Consider the following 22024-nt stretch of genomic DNA (forward strand, 5'->3'; position numbering starts at 1 on the left):
GATTACAGAGACATGGCTGCAGGAGGATCTGGACTGGGAACTGAATATTCAGGGTTATACATCCTGTAGAGAGGACAGGCAGGTGGGCAGAGGTGGCGGGGTAGCTCTGTTGATAAGGGATGAAATTCAGTCCCTCACAAGGGTTGACATAGGGACAGATGTAGAGTCGCTGAGGATAGAATTGAGGAATTGTAAAGGTAAGAAAACACTAATTGGAATTATCTACAGGCCCCCAAACAGTAGCCTGTATATAGGGAGTAAGTTGCAGCAGGAGTTAAAATTGGTATGTAATAAAGGTAATGCCACTGTGGTAATGGGAGATTTCAATATGCAAGTAGACTGGGAAAATCAGGCTGGTTCTGGACCCCACGAAAGGGAGTTTGTAGAGTGCCCCCGGGATGGATTCTTAGAGCAGCTTGCACTGGAGCGTACCAGAGAAGACAATTCTGGATTTAGTGTTGTCCAATGAATCAGATTTAATAAGGGAACTCAAGGTAAAGGAACTGCAAGTAGGTAGTGACCATAATATGATAATTTTTAATCTGCAATTTGAGAGGGAGAAGTGCCAGTGTTTCAGTTGAACAAAGGGGACTATGAAGGCATGAGAGAAGAGCTGGCCGAGGTAAACTGGAAAAGGATCCTAGCAGGAAAGACGGTGGAACAGCAATGGGAGGAATTTCTGGGCATAATCCAGAAGATGCAGGATCATTTCATTCCAAAGCGGAAGATTCTAAGGGGAGCAAGAGTCAACTATGGCTAACAAGGAAAGTTAGGGATTGAATAAAACTAAAATAAAAGATGTACAACATAGCAAAGAGCAGTGGGAAGCCAGAGGATTGGGACACTTTCAAAGGACAATAAAAAGTAACAAAAAGGGCAATACAGGGTGAAAAGGTGAAGTACGAGGGTAAGCTAGCCAAGAATATAAAGAAGGACAGTAAAAGCTTCTTTAGGTTTGTTAAGAGAAAAAGATTACTAAAGACAAATATGGGTCCCTTGAAGGCAGAAACAGGTAAAATTATTATGGGGAACAAGGAAATGGCAGGAGTTGAATAGGTACTTTGGTTCTGTCTTCACTAAGGAAGACACAAAACAATCTCCCAGATGTACTAGAGGACGGAGGGTCTAGGGAGACAGAGGAACTGAAAGAAATTTGCATTAGGTGAGAAATTGTATTGAGTAGACTGATGGGACTGAAGGCTGATAAATCCCCAGGGCCTGATGGTCTGCATCCTAGGGTACTCAAGGAGGTGGCTCTAGAAATCGTGGATGCATTGGTGATCATTTTCCAATGTTTTATAGATTCTGGATCAGTTCCTGTGGATTGGAGGGTAGCTAATGTTATCCCACTTTTCAAGAAAGGAACGAGTGAGAAAATGGGGATTTATAGACCAGTTAGCCTGGCATCGGTGGTGGGGAAGATGCTGGAGTCAATTATTAAAGAGGTAATAACGGCGCATTTGGATAGCAGTAAAAGGATTGGTCCAAGTCAGCATGGATTTATGAAGGGGAAATCCTGCTTGACTAATGTTCTGGAATTTTTTGAGGATGTGACAAGTAACATGGATGAAGGAGAGCCAGTGGATGTAGCACCACAGGAGATTAGTGTGCAAAATTAGAGCATATGGTATTGGGGGTAGGGTATTGACATGGATAGAGAATTGGTTGGCAGACGGGAAACAAAGAGTTTGAATAAAAGGGTCCTTTTCAGAATGGCAGGCAGTGGTGAGTGGAGTGCTGCAAGGCTCGGTGCTGGGGCCGCAACTATTTACAATGTATATTAATGATTTGGATGATAGAATTAAAAGTAACACTAGCAAATTTGCAGATGACACAAAGCTGGGCGGCAGTGCGAACTGCGAAAAGGATGCTAGGAGGTTGCAGGGTGACTTGGACAGGTTGTGTGCGTGGGCAGATGCATGGCAGATGCAATATAATGTAGATAAATATGAGGTTATCCACTTTGGTGGCAAGAACAAGGTGGCAGATTATTATCTTAATGGTGTCAGATTAGGTGAAAGGGAAGTGCAACGAGACCTGGGTGTCCTTGTACACCAGTCACTGAAAGTAAACATGCAGGTACAGCAGGCAGTGAAGAAAGTTTTGGTCTCCCAATTTGAGGAAGGACATCCTTGCTAATGACGCAGTAGATTCACGAGGTTAATCCCCAGGATGGCGGGACTGTCATATGAGGAAAAATTGGATAGACTGGGCTTGTATTTGCTGGAATTTAGAAGAATGAGAGGGGATCTTATAGAGACGTATAAAATTATAAAAGGACTGGACAAGCTAGATGCAGGAAAAATGTTCCCAATGTTGGGGGAGTCCAGAACCAGGGGCCTAAGTCTAAGAATAAAAGGGAGGCCATTTAAAACTGAGGTGAGAAAAACTTTTTCACCCAGAGATTTGTGAATTTGTGGAATTCTCTGCCACAGAAAGCAGAGGAGGCCAATTTACTGGATGAATTTAAAAGGGAGTTAGATAGAGCTCCAGGGGCAAGCAGAATCAAGAGTATGGGGAGAAGGAAGGCACAGGTTACTGATTGTGGATGATCAGCCTTGATCACAATGAATGGCGGTGCTGACTCGAAGGGGCAAATGGCCTCCTCCTGCACCTATTTTCTATGTTTCAAAGAGAGTTGCTGCTTTACAGCGAATGCAGCGCCGGAGACTCAGGTTCGATCCTGACTACGGGTGCTGCACTGTAAGGAGTTTGTACGTTCTCCCCGTGACCTGCGTGGGTTTTCTCCGAGATCTTCGGTTTCCTCCCACACTCCAAAGACGTACAGGTATGTAGGTAAATTGGCTGGGTAAATGTAAAAATTGTCCCTAGTGGGTGTAGGATAGTGTTAACGTGCGGGGATCGCTGGGCGGCACGGATTTGGTGGACCGAAAAGGCCTGTTTCCGGCTGTATATATATGATATGATATGATATGATAATCTTGCTGAAAAGTAAAATATTCTTACACAGTTTAAAAGGGTGCGTGCAGAGCGACTGTTTCCCAGCTATGAAATCTGGTGCCAGAGGTGTTTGTCTTAGAATGACAAGTAGACTATTTAGAACTGAGACAAGGAGAAATTATGTCACTTGGAGAACGTTGATGAATCTGCTGTTCTTTAATGACCAGGAGTTATTAACTACAGCTCTACGTTCAATACCATTGCCCCTTTCAAATGAATTATCAGAGAACTGGATCTCTGCTCATCCCAAGGGAACTGGACCCTTGACTTCCTCACTGGCAGATCACAATTTGAACTAATTGGCAACAGCTCTTCTTTCTCACTAACCATCAGTACAGGAGCACCGCAAGATTCCATCCTCAGTCCCTTGCTCCACTCTCTCTATACCCATGTTCCACTCTCTCTCGATACCGTAGCCAGATACAGTTCCAATGCCACATTTCCATTCACTAATGATACCGCCGTTATTAGATGAATTACAGGTAATGATAAATCAGTATGGGAGGGAGATTGTAAATCAGAATTGAATGGTTTTAGAATCATAACCTTGCTCTCAACGTCAGCAAGACCAAGGAGCTTCAGGGAAGGAAACCTGAGGTTCCATGAACCTGCCTTTATCAAAGGGACAGTGCTGGAGACAGCGAATAGCTTTAAGTTCCTGGGTGTAAATATCTCTGAAGATCTGTCCTGGACCCAGTACATTGTTGCAAACGCAAAGAAAGCCCATCAATGCCTCTAACTCCTTGGAAAATTGAGAAGATTCAGTATGTCGATGGATACCGTTGAACGTCTACAGGTATGTGCTAGAGAGCACAATGACTGGTTACACCACAGACTAGTTCAGCAACTCGAACGCCCAGGAACGAGGGAGATTACAGAGAGTAGTGGACGCTGCACAGTCCATCACAGACACTTAACTCTCTACACAGTCAAAGGGAATTGTAGGAGTCACTGCCTCAAAAAGACAGTCAATATTATCACAGACCCATACCATCCTGGCCATGCTCAGACTTCGCTCCTACCATTCAGAAGAAAGTACACTTCTCCCCTACCTTCAGGAAGAAGGTGCAGGAGCCTGTAAGCCATGGCCATCAGATTCAAGAGTAGGTCCTTCCCAAGTGTCACTACACTCCTGAACACAACACTAACTTCCGCAAGTATCAACTTTTATGGACTGTCTTTAGTTGCACTAAAGGATTTGATTCTTGCACTAGTAATATTTATTAATTTATTGATTTTTAAAACATTATAGATTATCTGTGTGTATTATGTTCAGAGGCATGTTAAGCTGCTGCAAGCAAGAACTCCATTGCCCAGTTGTGGGAACGTTTGGCAATTAAACATTCTTGACTCTTGATAGACACCTAAAGCTGGAGTAACTCAGCATCTCTGGAGCGAAGGAATGGGTGACATTTCGGGTCGAGACCCTTCTTCAGACTTGACTCTTGGTTGAGCCCTTGTTTTCATACAAAAGAGAGATGAGTTTCTGGATATTACGGGAATGGGACAGATTCCCTGGTCTTGATCCTAATTCTCATTTTCTTATGGATGTGGGGGAGATGGGATTGAGAGGTAGATGGTTGGACAAAGGCCAGGGATGAAAAAGGCAGAAGATGTGACACAAAGTGTGATTCAATAGCTTATGGACCAGGTACATTAGACCACTCGTCAGATGACCGTGAGACTTGACATTCCAGACTGCTGGAGCACGTGCTGAGGGACTCACTGGAGCTTGGTGCATCCAACTCTGTGGAGGAGCACCACAGTCAAGGGTCATTCCGCAGCAGGACATTGAGGGGCAGAGTCTGGCGGAGACACCCCTCAAACAAGGGAAATGATCTCACCCCAGAAGTGGCAAGGCTGCCGAGTATAAGGATGGTTCGCAAACACTACCGAACATAACACAGAAACATAGGGACATAGGGAAATAAAATGAAACGTTATCATTTTTGAAAAAGTATGAATTAGGTCAATAGTTCACATTATTAGTAGGTTTACCTCAGCTTGGTATAATTTAGAGAAATCAGACTGTTTTCCAATGTAGTAATCAATTCCATTGCTGGCTCCCTCCAGTGTCACTCCTCGAACAAGAACCATGAGTAAAATTAGATAAGGAAATGTGGCAGTGAAATAAACAACCTAACCAAGGAAAATAAACTATTAAGTATTTTCTCAATTTATGATCATAAGAAATTACATTTATGACCTAACTCAACAAAATTAAAACTATCTGACTTTCAAGCTAATTTTGTAATTAATTCAGTAATCTTATTTGAGTATCAAATTTGTAATCTAATTTTGGACTTGTTTCCGCGCTGTATTTCTAAACTAAACAAGCAAAGTTGGTCAGACCAACTCTTGCATTCATCGCCACTGGTGAGGTGTGAAAGATATAAACCACATACTCTAGCTTAAATATTGTTCAGGACACACACTGTGTGTGTGTGTGTGTGTGTGTGTGTGTGTGTGTGTGTGTGTGTGTGCGTGCGCGCGTGCTTGTGTGAGAGAGTGAGTTTCTTGTATGAAAGGAAATTACTGTTATTTTCAAATTTATAAACTAGATTCATTGCTTCAAGATCCCTCACATCCTAACTTTCTCAGCAGAATTCTAATTCTACTTTGCTAAAAATATTCACCTTTCCTGAAGATTTGATGCCTTTGAATAGCATCACCACAATAAATAACCATGCCAGGAGTAGGCAAAGAGCTAAATACCAGACAACGCCACCAGTCTCATTAATTGAGGCAGAACGCTGCAAAACACCCAAACTAAATAAAATGGAAAGAAATCTGGTTAGCAATAGTATTCATAATTTAATTGTGAGTGAATGCAATGTATAATACCATAAATTCATCAGACACAGGAGCAGAGTTAGGCCATTCAGCCAATCAAGTCCGCTACACCATTCAATCACAGCTCACCTATTTTTCTCTCTCAACCCCATTCTGCGGTCTTCTCCCTACAACGTCTGACACCTTTACTAATCAAGAAAAATACCCAATGACTTGGCCTCCAATGGTGTCTCTGGCGATGAATTCCACAGATTAAAATGTTCATCCTGAAAATCAACGTTGTCTAAATTCCTGACTCCATTCCAGATCACAACTACCTTCCAGGGGAATTCTTTTTCTTCAAATCCCTTCTAACTCTCTTGTTCTTGACTTTAAACATATAGTCTCTGGTTTTAGAAATCACTGTTATGGAGAAAACTTTCCTTCCATCTCCCCTACTGAACTCCCTCCTAACTTTATATAACTGTGTCAGGTCTCACCCAGTCTCTTCTGCACCAAGGCTCGGATAGAATGGATGTGGAGAGGATGTTTCCACTAGTGGGAGAGTCTAGGACTAGATGTCATAGCCTCAGAATTAAAGGACGTTCCTTTTGGAAGGAGATGAGAAGGAATGCCTTTGTTCAGTCAGAGGGTGGTGAATCTGTGGAATTCTTTGCCTCGGAGGTCCAGACCCAAAATGTCACCAATCCTTACTCTTTTCCTTCCCTTTTCAAGTAAATATCTTTTAACTTTGAGTGAAAAAAACTTTGAACTGAATGGTGTTTCAGTTTTGTTTTTTAATGGGTTAATTTTTCATATCCGACTTTATTTATTTTACATGAAAACGCATTTCAGTGTAATGCTTAGTTTAGTTTTATTTAGTTTAGTTTTGTGATACAGTGTGGGAACAGGCCCTCTGGCCCACTGAGTCGGGGCTAACCAGTGATCACCCGTACACTAGTTCTATCTTGAAGACCCACGCGGTCATGAGGGAGAACGTAAAAACTCGTAGTCAGGATCAATCACTCAAAAAGTCATAATTATTAGATGCTCTTGGAATGACTCTTTCTATCTTAACAGGTGGCTCCTGTTGTGCTGAGTATGTCTAACAGTCACTGTTCTTATTTCAGATTTTCAGTGTCTGCAGTGTGTATTTACATCTTTTTTCATTCCCATTACATCTAAATTTGGGGCTCACCCCCCCCCCCCCCCTCCTCCCCCCTGACTCCACTCCATTTAGTTTAGTTTAGAGATACAGTGTGAAAACAAGCTCTTCGGCCCACTGAGTCTGTGCCGACCAGCGTTCACCTGTACACTAGTTCTATACTAAACAACATAGGGGCAATTTACAGAAGCCAATTAACCTACAAACTTGTGCGTCTTTGGGATCTGAGAAAACCCACGCGGTCACGGGGAGAACGTACAAACTCCACACAGACAGCACCCCTAGGCAGGATTGAACCCGGATCTCTGCCGCTTTAAGGCAGCTACTCTACTGTTTCGCTGACCTGCTCTCAATCTTTATATCCACCACCCTCACTGTATATCAATTAAGTAAATACACAGTATTAAAGTGCTTAATTTATTTCATAATATCGAGGACATTAAATTTATTTTGTAATGCCATAGTATCATCTGATGGAATAAAAAAAAAGATTAAACATAATAATTTGACTTTTCTCACAACATAATATTCTCTGTTCTATTTTACTTACTGCCAATAAGATTCAGCTGGACTGCGTCGAGTTATTTCCACTAAGGTTCCATTTAGGCAAGTTTTATTTTGTATTAATTTGCTAGTTCCATCAGGCAGTGAAATATTGCAGATTACACCTGAAAAATAGACATTAGATCTGCAAATTTAAGATTTAAAAAGTGTAATTTTAGTCATAAAACAAGATATAAACAGAGCTCCCAGTTAAAAATTTCATAAATCTAATTTCTTATTTAATTCGCCCACTTTCTTATTTTTAAACAAATATTTTGTCTACTTTTGAATACCACAATGCTTTAACAATGTACAGTGCCCTCCATAACGTTTGGGACAGACCCATCATTTATTTATTTGCCTCTGTACTTTTGAGATTTGTAATAGAAAAAAAATCACATGTGGTTAGAGTGCACATTGTCAGATTTTATTAAAGACCATTTTTATACATTTTGGTTTCACCATGTAGAAATTACAGCTGTGTTTATACATAGTCCCCCCATTTCAGGGCACTATAATGTTTGGGACACGGCTTCACAGGTGTTTGTAATTACTCAGGTGTATTTAATTGCCTCCTTAATGCAGGTATAAGAGAGCTCTCAGCACCCTCTCTTTCCTTCAGTCTTTCCATCACCCGTGGAAACTTTTATTGCTGTTTATCAACATGAGGACCAAAGTTGTGCCAATGAAAGTCAAAGAAGCCATTATGAGACTGAGAAACAAGAATAAACCTGTTAGAGACATCAGCCAAACCGTAGACTGACCAAAATCAACTGTTTGGAACATCATTAAGAAGAAGGAGAGCACTGGTGAGCTTACTAATTGCAAAGGGACTGGCAGGCCAAGGAAGACCTCCACAGTTGATGACAGAAGAATTCTCTCTATAATAAAGAAAAATCCCCAAACATGTGTTCAACAGATCAGAAACACTCTTCAGGAGTCAGGTGTGGATTTTTCAATAGCCACTGTCCACAGAAGACTTCATGAACAGAAATACAGAGGCTACTCTGGAAGATGCAAACCACTGGTTAGCTGCAAAAATAGGATGGCCAGGTTATAGTTTGCCAAGTACTTAAAAGAGCAACCACAGTTCTGGAAAAAGGTCTTGTGGATAGATGAGATGAAGATTAACATATCAGAATGATGGCAAGAGCAAAGTATGGAGGAGGGAAGGAACTGCCCAAGATCCAAAACATACCACCTCATCTGTGAAACACTGTGGTGGGGGTGTTATGGCCTGGGCATGTATGGCTGCTGAAGGTACTGGCTCACTTATCTTTATTGATGATACAACTGCTGAAGGTAGTAGCATAATGAATTCTGAGGTGTATAGACACATCCTGTCTGCTCAAGTTCAAACAAATGCCTCAAAACTCATTGGCTGGCGGTTCATTCTACAGCAAGACAATGATCCCAAATATATTGTTAAAACAACAAAGGAGTTTTTCAAAGCTAAAAAATGGGCAATTCCTGAGTGGCCGTTAATCACCCGATCTGAACCTAATTGAGCATGCCTTTTATATGCTGAAAAGAAAACTGAAGGGGACTAGCCCCCAAAACAAGCATAAGCTAAAGATGGCTGCAATACAGCCCTGGCAGAGCATCGCCAGAGAAGACACCCAGCAACTGGTGATGTCCATGAATCGCAGACTTCAAGCAGTCATTGCATGCAAAGGATATGCACAAAATACTAAACATGACTACGTTCATTTACATGACATTGGTGTGTCCCAAATATTATGGTGCCCTGAAACACTGCTGTAATTTCTACATGGTGAAAACAAAATGTATAAAAATGACCTTTATTAAAATCTAACAATGTCCACTTTAACTACATGTGATTTTTTTTTTCTATTACAAATCTCAAATTGTGGAGTACAGAGGCAAATAGATAAATGATGGGTCTTTGTCCAAAACATGATGGAAGATACTGTATTTGAATTAGTTTTGAAAACTACTAAACTTTTAATCACAATCCAAAAATAAGTTTTGTGTTTTCTGATGAGGCATTACCCCTTGAGTACCGAAATGAAAATGTGAATTATGTCTCAATGTTTAGATTATGCTTAAACCCAAGACCTTTGGGACAGCCACAGTGGGGCAGCGTTAGAGTTGCGGTCATATGGCACCAGAGACCCGTGTCGATCCTGATTACGGGTGCTGTCTGTCCGGAGTTTATACGTTCTCCCTGTGACCATGTGGATTTTCTCCGGCAGCTCCGGTTTCCTCCCACATTCCAAAGATGTACAGGATTGTAGGTTCAAGGTCAGTTTATTGTCACGTGTACCAATTAAGGTACAGTGAAATTTGAATTAATTGGTTTAGGTAAAATTGTAAATTGTTCCCAGTGTGTAGGATGGTGTTAGTATACGGCGTGATCACTGGTCAGTGTGGACTCAGTGGGCCGAAGGGCCTATTTCCGTGCTGCATCTCTAAATTAAACTTCAGAAATAAATCTGGGAATCGTGTTACGCTGCAAAGAATGCCATATCTGACAGCAATTTGGTGTAGTTTAGTTTGGAGATACCGTTTAAATATTAATCCCCAACCAATATATTAAAGCATCAGTGCATGATATTCTAATTCAGAAGTCACAAAGTACACTCTCTGACTGCCACTATTTTAATGTTAGAGACCAGGGGTGAAATTCCAGGCATATATATATACATTTTTTTTTCCTTTATACATTTAAACAAACATCTAAACAATACTGTGTAGAAATGAACTGCAGATGTTGGTTTATAACGAAAATAGACACAAAGTGCTGATGTAACTCAGCGGGTCAGGCAGCTCCTCTGGAGAAAAAGGAATGGTGACATTTCAGGTTAGAAGAAAGGACCAGCCCGAAATGTCACCTATTCTTTTGTTTTCCAGAGATGTTGCCTGACCAACTGCGTTATTCCAGCACTCTGTGCATGTCTAAAAAATAGCTGTTGGTCGAATAGCTATTTATATACATTTTTAAAAAACTTACAAAATACCTGAATAATTTCTGCTGCAAGTTGTAGTCTCATTCCAAGCATCATTGCACTCTGTCCAAGGCAAGTGGTATTGGAAAGACACAAACATATAGTATATACTGTAGGCTATGATGCAGTTGTAGTACAGACTGATTATTGAAGTCACAACAACCATAGCGACACCCACACCTCAAAATTCAGGACAAAAAGCATAGGTTATCAGAAGGAAATTAGTTAACTGCAGTAATTTTTTTCACATACATTTATTTTGTCAACTGTGATAATTACTACTTAAAGATGGCTGTGGAGGCCAAGTCAATTGATATTTTTAAGGTGGAGATTGACAGATCCTTGATTAGCAGGGGTGTCAGGGGTTATGGGGAGAAGGCAGGAGAACGGGGTTGAGAGGGAAAGATAGATCATCCATGATTGAATGGCAAAGTGGACTTTATGGGTTGAATGGCCTAATTCTGCTCCTAGAATGTATTAACTTATTTTGTAAAGTTGCAGCAAGTAACAATTTCAACATTCTGACAATTACGTAAACGCTCTTGACTTTTGATACATGGCCTACTTCGGCACATTCAAGTCAATCGTTCCATAGTTCAGTGGTGCTTTATTGTCACATGTGCAATTGCACACTGAAATAATTTTCAATACATGCAGTTCAGTAAAGTATTGCCATACCTAAACACAATCCCCGGTTAGCAACGTATACACATATAGTCCAATGAGACCACATGCAAGAGGCGCCAGGTTCTGGCACCATTTTCAAAGTCATGATAGTGGATCTTACCACTCCTAGTAACTTAACAGAAACATGGAAACATAGAAAATAGGTGCAGGAGTAGGCCATTCGGCCCTTCAAGCCTGCACCGCCATTCAATATGATCATGGCTGATCATCCAACTCAGTATCCCGTACCTGCCTTCTCTCCATACCCCCTGATCCCTTTAGCCACAAGGGCCACATCTAACTCCCTCTTAAATATAGCCAATGAACTGGCCTCAACTACCTTCTGTGGCAGAGAATTCCACAGATTCACCACTCTGTGTGAAAAAAACCTTTCTCATCTCGGTCCTAAAAGACTTCCCCCTTATCCTTAAACTGTAACCCCTTGTTCTGGACTTCCCCAACATCGGGAACAATTTTCCTGCATCTAGCCTGTCCAACCCTTTAAGAATTTTGTAAGTTTCTATAAGATCCCCCCTCAATCTTCTAAATTCCAGCGAGTACAAACCGAGTCTATCCAGTCTTTCTTCATATGAAAGTCCTGCCATCCCAGGAATCAGAGGTATGCTAATAATCATTGGCTTGGGTACCACAGAGACTGTAACATGTACAGGATCTGGATTAATAATGGTGACAATACATAAGTACCTAAATTCTTTCAGTGTCTCATTTTTTACTTGTTCTTCCTTTGTTTATTTGTGTATCTCCTGAAACCTCTCCTTAGCATTACCAAAATCTTTGTAAATTATCAATGCATAGTTGTAAGAGAACCCAACTTGTCAACAAACCCTCAATCTCGTATCCTCATGAGTTATGGTGCATTGTCTACTTCAGATGATATAATATAGGGCACTTGCAGTCTACCACCTAGGTCAGGGAAAGCTGACCTGGGTGTAGCATGGATGTACTAAGGAAAGTCATTGTGACTGCTCCCCCAAAAACATGGTCACACAATAGTTAAGATGTGAAGAAGTAAAGATTTGGGCTGCACGGTGGCGCAGCTGCAGAGTGGCTGTCTTAAATTGCCAGAGACCCAGGTTCGATCCTGACTATGGGTGCTTGCCTGTACGGAGTTTGTACGTTCCCCCGTGTGTTTTCTCCGGGAAGCTCCAGTTTCCTCCCACACTCCAAAGATGTACAGGTTTGTAGGTTAATTGGCTTGGTATCAATGTAGAATTGTCCCTAGTGTGTGTAGGATAGTGTTAGTGTGCGGGGATCGGTGGTCCGCGTGGACTCGGTGGGCCGAAGGGCCTATTTCCATGCTGTATCTCTAAACTAAACTGAACTAAACTCAAGGACTGGAGGATTATGTTAGGGAGGACTGCATGACAAGAGTGATGTGGTGGTGTGAAAGGTGATTAGCACATTTTCCAAATTGCCAGGAAGTCTACAGGGACATCAAGTAGCACAGGGAAGGTCCTTACCTAACTGTATACAGGAGCGGAGGCCCTACACTATACCTGTCTCAGCTTCAGCAGAAACACACCGGGAAAGGTGAATTGAAAATAATTTCAATTTCTGTGGCAACACATGTGGAATTCTTCCAATGTCAACATGCTTAGTAAAGTTTGGTTTAGAGATACTGTGCAGAACCCTACACGGATTCCCACGCACTAACGCTACCTACACACACTAGGGACTATTTACAATTATACCAAGCCAATTAGCCTGCAAACCTGTACATCTTTGGAGTGTTGGAGGAAACTGGAGCTACCCGGAGAAAACCCACACAGGTCACGCGGAGAACGTGCAAACTCCATACAGACAAGCACCAGCAGTCAGGATCAAACCCGGGTCTCTGGCACTGTAAGGCAGCAACTCTACCGCTGTGCCATTGTGCCGCCCCTGATGTGTTAATAAAAGAAAATACAGTCTGCCTGCAAAGATCTTCTAGATAGCAACTGGGCGTGTGTTGCTTTAATGACTGCAGGAATGGGATCAGATGCCAGCAGTACAGTCTTGCATCTGCCAGATTGTTAGACTATCTAATGTTCTGGTCTGGGACAATGCCAATGGCTCTGTGAGTCTGTTTTCTGCCAACTAGCACAAATTACTGCTATTCACACTGAGAAGGGACAATCTTCAGATGGGCCCAGTAGCTCTGGGCACTACTTGGGCCCAGATCTATTGGTGGTTTAGTTTAGTTTAGAGATACAACGTGGAAACATGCCCTGCGGCCCACCGACTCCGTGCCGACCAGCTATAGCCCCTACACTAGTTCCATCTTGCACACTAGGGCCAATTTTATAGAACCAAGTGAACTTACAAACCTGCATGTCATTGGGATGTAGGAGGAAACTGGAGCACCCGGAGAAAAAGCACGCAGTTACAGGGAAAATGCCCCTTTGGACTGGCTTTGGGGCAACAGTGATGCTGGGCAAAAACTAAGATGCATCAGAAATGGCCATTAATGGCATAACCAATAAATACTTTATTGACTGACTAGAAGGTTGCAGAAATGTTGTGACTGCTTGGGGCTCATGCTAATCAGCTATTTAAAAAGAGTCTGCAGAGTGTGCATTGCATTGCGAAGAGTGACCCATTCGTGGCTGGGTTACACTCAAATGCACAAAGCAATATATAATTATCAAGTTCCAGCTGGTAAATGTGTTTCAACATTTACGAGAAAGGCAAGAGGGAGGGTAATGTTATTGCAGACTGGTAACTATGGCAAATGGAGCAGGGCACAGTGCACACTAAGGTATATTTAGTATGAAGCTAAATGCCGACTGATTTACTATGCCACCGGCCATAAGCAAGCTCATTCGCAGAGACATACAAAATTCTGCAAAGGGGAGAAGGCAGAAGAATAGAGTTGAGAGGGAAAAGTAGATCAGACATGGTCGAATGGTGGAGTGAACTCAATGGGTTGAATGGGCTAATTCTGCTCCTATGTCTTACGCTAAATGAGTAGTTTAGTTTAGAGATACAGCATGGAAACAGACCCTTCGGCCCACCGAGTCCACACCGACAAGCAATCCCTGCACACTAACACTATCCTACACACACTAGGGACAATTTACACTTGTACCAAGCCAATTAACCTACAAATCTGTACGTCTTTGGAGTGTGGGAGGAAAACGAAGATCTCAGAGAAAACCCATACAGGTCACGGAGAGAACGTACAAACTCCGTACAGACAGCACTCATAGTCAGGATCGAACCCGGGTCTCCGGCGCTGCAAGTGCTGTAAGGCAGCAGCTCTACCGCTGTGCCACCTGTAATATGAGCAACAGTGAATGAATGTAGCTGGGAGCACTGACATCACCCATTTTGCTATTTAATCTTTCCCATCCTACAACATTCCCTTTGCTTTCTCCTCCCTTCCTACCTTTGTATCTTCAACCCATTTGATCTCTAATTATTCCATTCTGAAATACAGGAACTGTATGTGTAAGCAGGAACCGTAGATGCTGTTTTAAACCGAAGATAGACACAAAAAGCTGGTAAAGAAATTGGACCCAGAGTGGGCAAGGCCTGAAAATATTCATCTTTTTATAACAGTTGGGTTCGGTGTGAATTCAGTAATTATACATTAGTCAGCCTAATGGAGATTGAAAAACCTTTAGATCCACTACCCCAGGGACAAAATAGGCTGGCACAGGAACACAAATGAAAGCCAAACTTTCACAACGTTGAATAGACAGATAGAAAAGGTACCTGGATAGGACAGGTTTAGTGGGATATGGGCCAAACGCAGGCAGATGGGACTAGTGTAGATGGGACATGTTGATCATCATGGGCAAGTTGGACTGAAGGGTCTGTTTCAATACATTCCATACATACAAACATTGTTAACAGAAAATAATGTTTCATTTGCTTGAATTATTTGACAATTTGAGTATTGCTGTGTGGCTGATATTGTTTAGTCGGTCTGCCCGCCTTGTTTACACAATGTATGTTCACGGAGTTAAGGGAATGCCTCATTTTCTGTATGGAACAGAAAGCACCAGACAGCAATGCCAGGGTGAAGGGAAGTGAGCATCCGAAACCTCAAAGGATTGGGCGTCAGTCATGTTAAGAGGTGAACTTGGCAAACCAGGTCTTCAGTTTTGAAGTTTATGGATGGCACAAAACTCAAAACGTAATGAAAAAGAAATTAATCCAGTAGCTTTTTTTCATACAGCAGGGAAAAGAGCCATTCAGCCCCCATGGCCCATACCAAAGTACAAACATCTTGCACTTGTTCGATTTAGATTCTGCTTGTCATTCTTTGGCCTATTTCCATAGTTCATCGGGATCACAATGCAATCTTAGTTAACCCTCTTCACCATCCACTACACCACCAATTTTGGTATCATTGGCAAATTTACTGGGGCGGCACAATGGCGGCTCAGTAGTGCAGCAGTAGAGTTGCTGCCTTACGGCACCAGAGACCCAGGTTCGATCCTGACCACAGTGTTGTCTGGCTGTACGGAGTTTGTACCTTCTCCCTGTGATCGCGTGCGTTTTATCCGGGTGTTCTGGTCTCCTCCCACATTGCAAAGACGTACAAGTTTGTACGTTAATTGGCTTCTGTAAATTGTCCCTAGTGTATATGATAGAACTAGTATACGGGTGATTGTTGGTCGGCGTGGACTCAGTGGGCTGAAGGGTCTCTTTCCATGCCGTATCTTTAAACTAAACTAAACTAAACTACCAACTATGTCAACAACATAATCATCCAAATCATTAATATAGATGACAAGCAACAGTGGACACATCTATTCTCATTGCATGGTCAGACACCTCCAATCAGAAAAATCAACCCACCACTATGTCCCTCTGACTTCTTCCACAAAGCCAATTTTGTCTCCAATTAGCTAGTTCACCCTGGTTCCCTTGTGATCTAATCTTCTAGACTGGTATACTAAGAGAGTCAAGAGAATTTAATTGTCATATGTACCAAAATGGAACAATGGAATTATTACTTGCAACAGCCATGTAGGATCTTGTCAAAGGCCTCAGTGAAGTCCATTTGGGCAACGTCTACCACCTTGACTTCGTCAATGTACTTCATCACCTCTTCAAAAAACTCAAGTCAAATTTGCAAGACGCAATTTCCCAAACACAAAGCCATACTATCTCTAATCAATCCTTGGCTTTCCAAATGCTGCTAGATCCTGTTCCTCAGAATCCCCTCATGTCTCTTTCCCACCACTGTTGTCCTTTCATAAATAAAAGCACAACATTAGCCACTCTCCAGACGCTGGTACGTCCCCTGTGGCTAAAGATGATGAAACTATCTCCGCTTGGGGTCCTCATAATTTTTTTCCTTAACTTCCCACAATACAAGGATACTCTTATCAGACCTTGGATTTATCTGTCTTAATATGCTTTCAGACCTCGAGCTTTTTGTAATTTTTAATCTCACCGGGACACTCATGGGTTGATGAAAATGGCCAAGTATGAAACACGTTATTCTCGGCGGAGAGTGGGATGTGAAGAGGAAAGACAATTTAAATGAGGTGGTACAATTTAAGATAATATGTAGTTCAAGCATTTTTATTTCTGATCTTGGTAATTGTAGACAATTATTCAGCATTTATGCTACTTTGCACCATCAACCCTTTTGTCATTTAATACCTCCCCATCTATCAAAATGCAACGTATTCTCTTTGTTCTCATCATTCCTCCTCCCTTTACATATTAAAAAACATTTCATGTTAGCTATACAATTCTGATGATAGGTTATAAATCTATGACCTTAACATTTACTCTGTTATCTCTCCACAGAACTGTATAATCCACTGATTTTTTGCTGGGCTTTCCAGTTCTATATCATAAGTTTTGGCAACTGCTGGATTTTGCTTTTGAAATCTAAGCCTTACAATCTAAAAAGACCTGTATACATTTATAATGTGGATTAATTTAGTTGCGTTTAGAGATACAGGATATAAACGGGCCCTTTGGCCCATCAAGTCCACACCAACCATCGATCACCAGCTCACACTAGTTGTGTTATTCCACTTTCTCATCTATGCCCCACACATTAGGGACAATTTTATAATGGCCAATTAAACCACAACTCCGCACATGGGAGTAAGCTGGGACACCAAGAGTAAATCAACATGGTCATGGGAACGTGCAAATACCACACAGACAGCACCGGAGGTCAGGATACAAACCAAGTCTCTGGTGCTGTGAGGCAGCAACTCTACTGTGCCGCCTTTCACTTCATGGTGTTTCCTGCAATCCAGACCTACACCAGTGCTGTTCCCAGGGATTACATTTGTTTCATAGTTGCCATTATTGGCTTCTGTAGATTGTCCTTAGCGTATAGCTAGTGTATAGGTGAACATTGGGCGGCATGGACTTGGTGGGCTGAAGGTCCCCTTTCCAAGCTGTATCTCAAACTAAACTAAACACTGCCAAAATTTAAAATGAGAAAGATTGAGGAAAATTCCTGTCTATTCTTATTGCCAGAAATCTGACCCCCAAAAATTCTACGTTTCAAACAGAAATTTTCGAGTTATCACTAAAGCTAAGAATAACAAAAAGTTAACGGTTATACAGATATAAATATCCTTCGATGTGGCAAGATAAAACACCAACCTTGTAGAATTGGCACAGCTTTCCACACTGAAATGGGTCCCAAGCTAGAAAATTGTCCAAGAGCACATTCCAAGAAAAATAATGGTAATCCGGTAGTTACTGACATGATTATATACGGAATGACAAAAGCACCTGTGCATTACATAAGAAAGAAACACATCAGAGAAAGATTATGTCAATGGTTTAGCAAGGTAATTTTGATATAACTATTAGATAGGATGGTGCCATGTCACCAATATTTTAAAACCAACAGGCCAACTTTATATTGAAAGGTTTTTTTTCAGTGCCGAGGAGAAGTTCCACATACGCACTTAAAAAGAAAACAAAAACAGAAAATGCTGAAAAATGTTCTGCAGATCTGGCCACATCTGTGGGAACTGCGTTTCTCCAGCATTTTTTGGGGGTATTTTTAAAGAGATTTTCCAGTGTTTGAGATTTTTTTTTTAGTTTCTCTCACAAGAAATTAGTCTGATTTTACTGATACTAACATTGAAACCAAAACAGGTTTTGAAGCTTGGTATGCCTTTTTAGCACTTCTTCTTATCGAGTCCACGTCACAAGATTAGAAATTGTTCAGCCAGACCTGAACACACTTCTCAGCACACTGAAAAATTATTATAAAACAACAAGCACCAACAAAAGGATCCATTCAACCAGAAGTAGGGTGATTTTCTACAACTATTTATTGGCTGTTTCAAAATTATTATGCAGAGGTGCACCATTAAAATGTGGAGAATGCTAAGTTTAAACAGTAGGAAATTAATTAGGGGTGGCACAGCACCAGTGTCCCGGGTTTAACACTGACTCTAGATGCTGGCTGTGTGGAGTTTGCACATTCTCCCTATGACCGTGTGGATTTCCACTGGTTTCCTCACACATCCCAAAGATATGCGGGTTTGTAAGTTAAGTGGCCTCTGTAAATTGCCCCTAGTGTGTAAGGAGTTGTTGAGAAAGTGGGATCACGGAGAACTAGTGTGAACGGGTGATCAATGGTCGGAGGGGACTTGAAAGGCTTGTTTCCATGATGTATCTCCAAACTAAAACTTCAAAAATTACATAGTCCAAAATGTTACATTTTTTGATAATGGCAGGATTGGGTAGGGGCATTAGGGATCAAGGCAGGATTATAAGAGGGTATTTGTCAGCGGGAAGGGGGAGAGGAAGATGGAGAAGGGATGAGTATGTGGAATGGGGAAAGGGGTCGTGAGAGAACAACAGTCCTTTCTAAATAGCTTTAATTTCTGCATCCTGATTTGGTACATAATTTTCAATGTTCCTCTGTAGTTCTCAGCTATGTTACTACACCTCCTCCATTTTTGTAAATCAGGTAAGGGAATCGCCAAATATTGCCAAGTCCCACAGCGTAGCCAATCATTGAAAGCAAATAGTCGGTTTTCGTGCCCCATTGATCTCGACTTGTTTCATAAAGCTGTTCAAACAACGACGCGCCATCGGTGTGCTAGAGAAAGTTAAAAAGAACAATCAGTCTACACAAATAGAAAAACATAGAAACTTAGAAAAATAGGTGCAGGAACAGGCCATTCGAGCCAGCACCACCATTCAATATGATCTTGGCTGATCATCCAAAATCAGTACCCTGTTCCAGCTTTTTCCCCATATCCTTTGATATGATCTTTTCTACAATAGCCTTTTTTTTCTGCTCAACTCCAACAAGAGGACTGTGCAGCTGAAAATAGGTGTTGTCTGAGTAAAGTAATATTTTTCACATATCCGATGTTTAGCACTCATCGGTAAATACATACTGGTTCTGCCACAGTGCCAATGTCTTACATGGGGTGGAATTTGTGAACTACATTCAGGAAAGTCACCTCACAAATATGTAGAGGCAAGGGGCAGGGCAAAACTTGATGTAGAAAATTGAGCAGGGCAAGTAACGGATGACAAACCTCATTAGTTTAGTTCATTGTCACATGTACCGAGGTACGGTGAAAAGCTTTTGTCGCTCGCTATCAAGTCAGCAGAATGAAGATACATGATTACAATCGAGCCATTTGCAGTGTACAGATACATGATAAGGGAATAACGTTTAATGCAAGGTAAAGCCAGCAAAGTCCTAACATGGATAGTCATCAAAGAGGTAGATAGTAGTTCAGCATTGCTCTCTGGTTGTGGTAGGATGAGAAGAAACTGTTCCAGAATCTGGAGGTGTGCATTTTCACAATTCTATACCTTTTGGCTGATGGGAGAGCGGAGAAGAGGGAGTGGCCAGGATGCGACTCGTCCTTGATTATGCTGCTGGCCTGGCCGAGGCAGCGTGAGGTACAAAAAGGAGTCAATAGAAGGGAGGTTGGTTTGTATGATAGTCTGGGCTGTGTCCACAATTGCGTCTGCAATTTCTTGCGGTCTTGCACTTGACCAGCGACCACAGTTCTAATAGTTTAGTTTAGTTTAGAGATTCAGCGCGGAAACAGGCCCTTCGGCCCACTGGGTCCGCGCCGACCAGCGATCCCTGCACATTAACACTACCCTACACCTACTGGGGACAATTTTTACATTTACCAAGCCAATTAACCTGACATCAGTCTGAAGAAGGGTCTTGATCCGAAACATCACCCATTCCCTCTCTCCCGAGTTGCTGCCTGACCCGCTGAGTTACTCCAGCATTTTGTGTCTACCTTCAATTAACCTACAAACCTGTACGTCTTTGGAGTGTGGGAGGAAACCGAAGATCTCGGAGAAAATCCACGCAGGTCACGGGGAGAACGTACAAACTCCGTACAGACGGCACCCGTAGTCAGGATCGAACCCGGGTCTCTGGCGCTGCATTTGCTATAGGGCAGCAGCTCTACCGCTACCCCACCATGTCTATTAGCTTGTTGATAGTTATGGATGAGGACAGGGCTGGTCCACACGTTAAAAGTTCTAAACTGGGGATAGGCCCTGGATGACAAGTGAAATTGAGGCCCTGGCAATGAAAATGAAGGAGACAGGGGTCGGTATCGGCAGCAGGTACCAAGTGTATCCCTGGAAGAGTATAGGGAATTAAGAAGCATATTTAAGAAGGAAATCAGAAGGGCAAAAAAGGGAACATGAGATAGCTCTGGCAGATAAGATTAAGGAGAATCCAAGGAGATTTTATTAGTACATTAAGGGAAAAAAGATAACTCAAGAGGGAATAGGGCTTCTCGGAAACCTAAGTGGTTATCTATGTATGGAGCCACAGGAGTTGGATCAGACACTCAATTAATATTTCTCCGTTGTTTTTACTGTATTGAAAGACATGAAGTCTAAGGCACTTGGGAAAGTTAATAGCGATATATTGAGAACAGTCCATATTGCAGTGAAGGATGTGTTGGGCGTCCAAAGAAGATGTAGGCAGGTAGGTAAATCTCCTGGGCCTGATCAAGGGCGTGGCAGTAGAGTTAAGTAGATCTATCCAAGGACACTGTGGGAAGCTGGAGAAGTAATTGCAGGAGTCGTAGCTGAGTTGCTGTCCGAAGATAAGACACAAAAGGCGGGAGTACAACTCAGCGGGACTGGCCGCATCCCACTCTGGAGAGGAGGAATGGGCGACGTTTGGCGTCGAGACCCTTCCCACTGCACTCTGTGTCTCCATCACTAGAAGACTCACTTCAGGTTGGATCAGCGCGGTCCGAGATTTTGCTAACGCCGTGAACATTCTCTTGATCATTTTGCCCGTGGGGGGGGGGGGGTGGTGGTGGTGGTGGAGGAGGAGAGATGGCCAGGTCTCTTCTGGGATCCGCAGGTGGAAGGAGCAGCTTTGACGAGAGCGCACGAGGCGCGTTCGCCGCGGCGCCGCGGGGGAGGGGTAGGCGAGCGTGGCGCGAGCGTGGCCCAACCGTCAGCCCAACCGTCAGCCCAACCGTCACCCACGCACCGTCGCTGCTTTCAAACTGCAACCGGGATTTTAAAGGTAAGTTCCAATATCGATTTTTGTAAAGGTTTCCTGCTTCCAACGTGGATGCCGTTTGGCAGATTTCAGGTCTTTCACTTAGATGCTGCTAACATTTAATATCTGATGACTTCCCCATCAAGTCTACACTCAGGCAAGGTTGCCCACTTGGCACTGGTTCCTGACTTCCTTGTGTGCTGGACCCTTGTGTGCTGGACCCTTGTGTGCTGGAGTCTTGGTGTGTTGGAGTCTTGGTGTGTTGGAGTCTTGGTGTGTTGGAGTCTGGTGTGTGTTGGAGTCTTGTGTGTGTTGGAGTCTTGTGTGTGTTGGAGTCTTGTGTGTGTTGGAGTCTTGGTGTGTTGGAGTCTGGTGTGTTGGAGTCTTGGTGTGTTGGAGTCTTGTGTGTTGGAGTCTTGTGTGCTGGAGTCTTGTGTGCTGGAGTCTTGTGTGCTGGAGTCTTGTGTGCTGGAGTCTTGGTGTGCT

General features: G+C 42.5%; 1 protein-coding gene across 1 annotated transcript in view; it reads right to left on the minus strand.

The window, feature by feature from the left end:
* Positions 1 to 21319, minus strand: part of LOC144604599 (sodium- and chloride-dependent neutral and basic amino acid transporter B(0+)-like) — a 39181-nt gene extending 17862 nt beyond the window's left edge. Inside the window, exons 1-7 of the mRNA XM_078419219.1 lie at positions 21260 to 21319; positions 18973 to 19126; positions 17668 to 17799; positions 10423 to 10590; positions 7449 to 7566; positions 5598 to 5730; positions 4960 to 5100 (exon numbers count right to left, since the gene is read on the minus strand). Of these exons, the coding sequence (XP_078275345.1) occupies positions 4960 to 5100; positions 5598 to 5730; positions 7449 to 7566; positions 10423 to 10590; positions 17668 to 17799; positions 18973 to 19126; positions 21260 to 21319 (906 nt within the window). The remainder of the gene's footprint in view (positions 1 to 4959; positions 5101 to 5597; positions 5731 to 7448; positions 7567 to 10422; positions 10591 to 17667; positions 17800 to 18972; positions 19127 to 21259) is intronic.
* Positions 21320 to 22024: the final 705 nt, after the last annotated feature.

Source organism: Rhinoraja longicauda, chromosome 22, assembly GCF_053455715.1.
Source record: "Rhinoraja longicauda isolate Sanriku21f chromosome 22, sRhiLon1.1, whole genome shotgun sequence".
Taxonomy (NCBI): domain Eukaryota; kingdom Metazoa; phylum Chordata; class Chondrichthyes; order Rajiformes; family Arhynchobatidae; genus Rhinoraja; species Rhinoraja longicauda.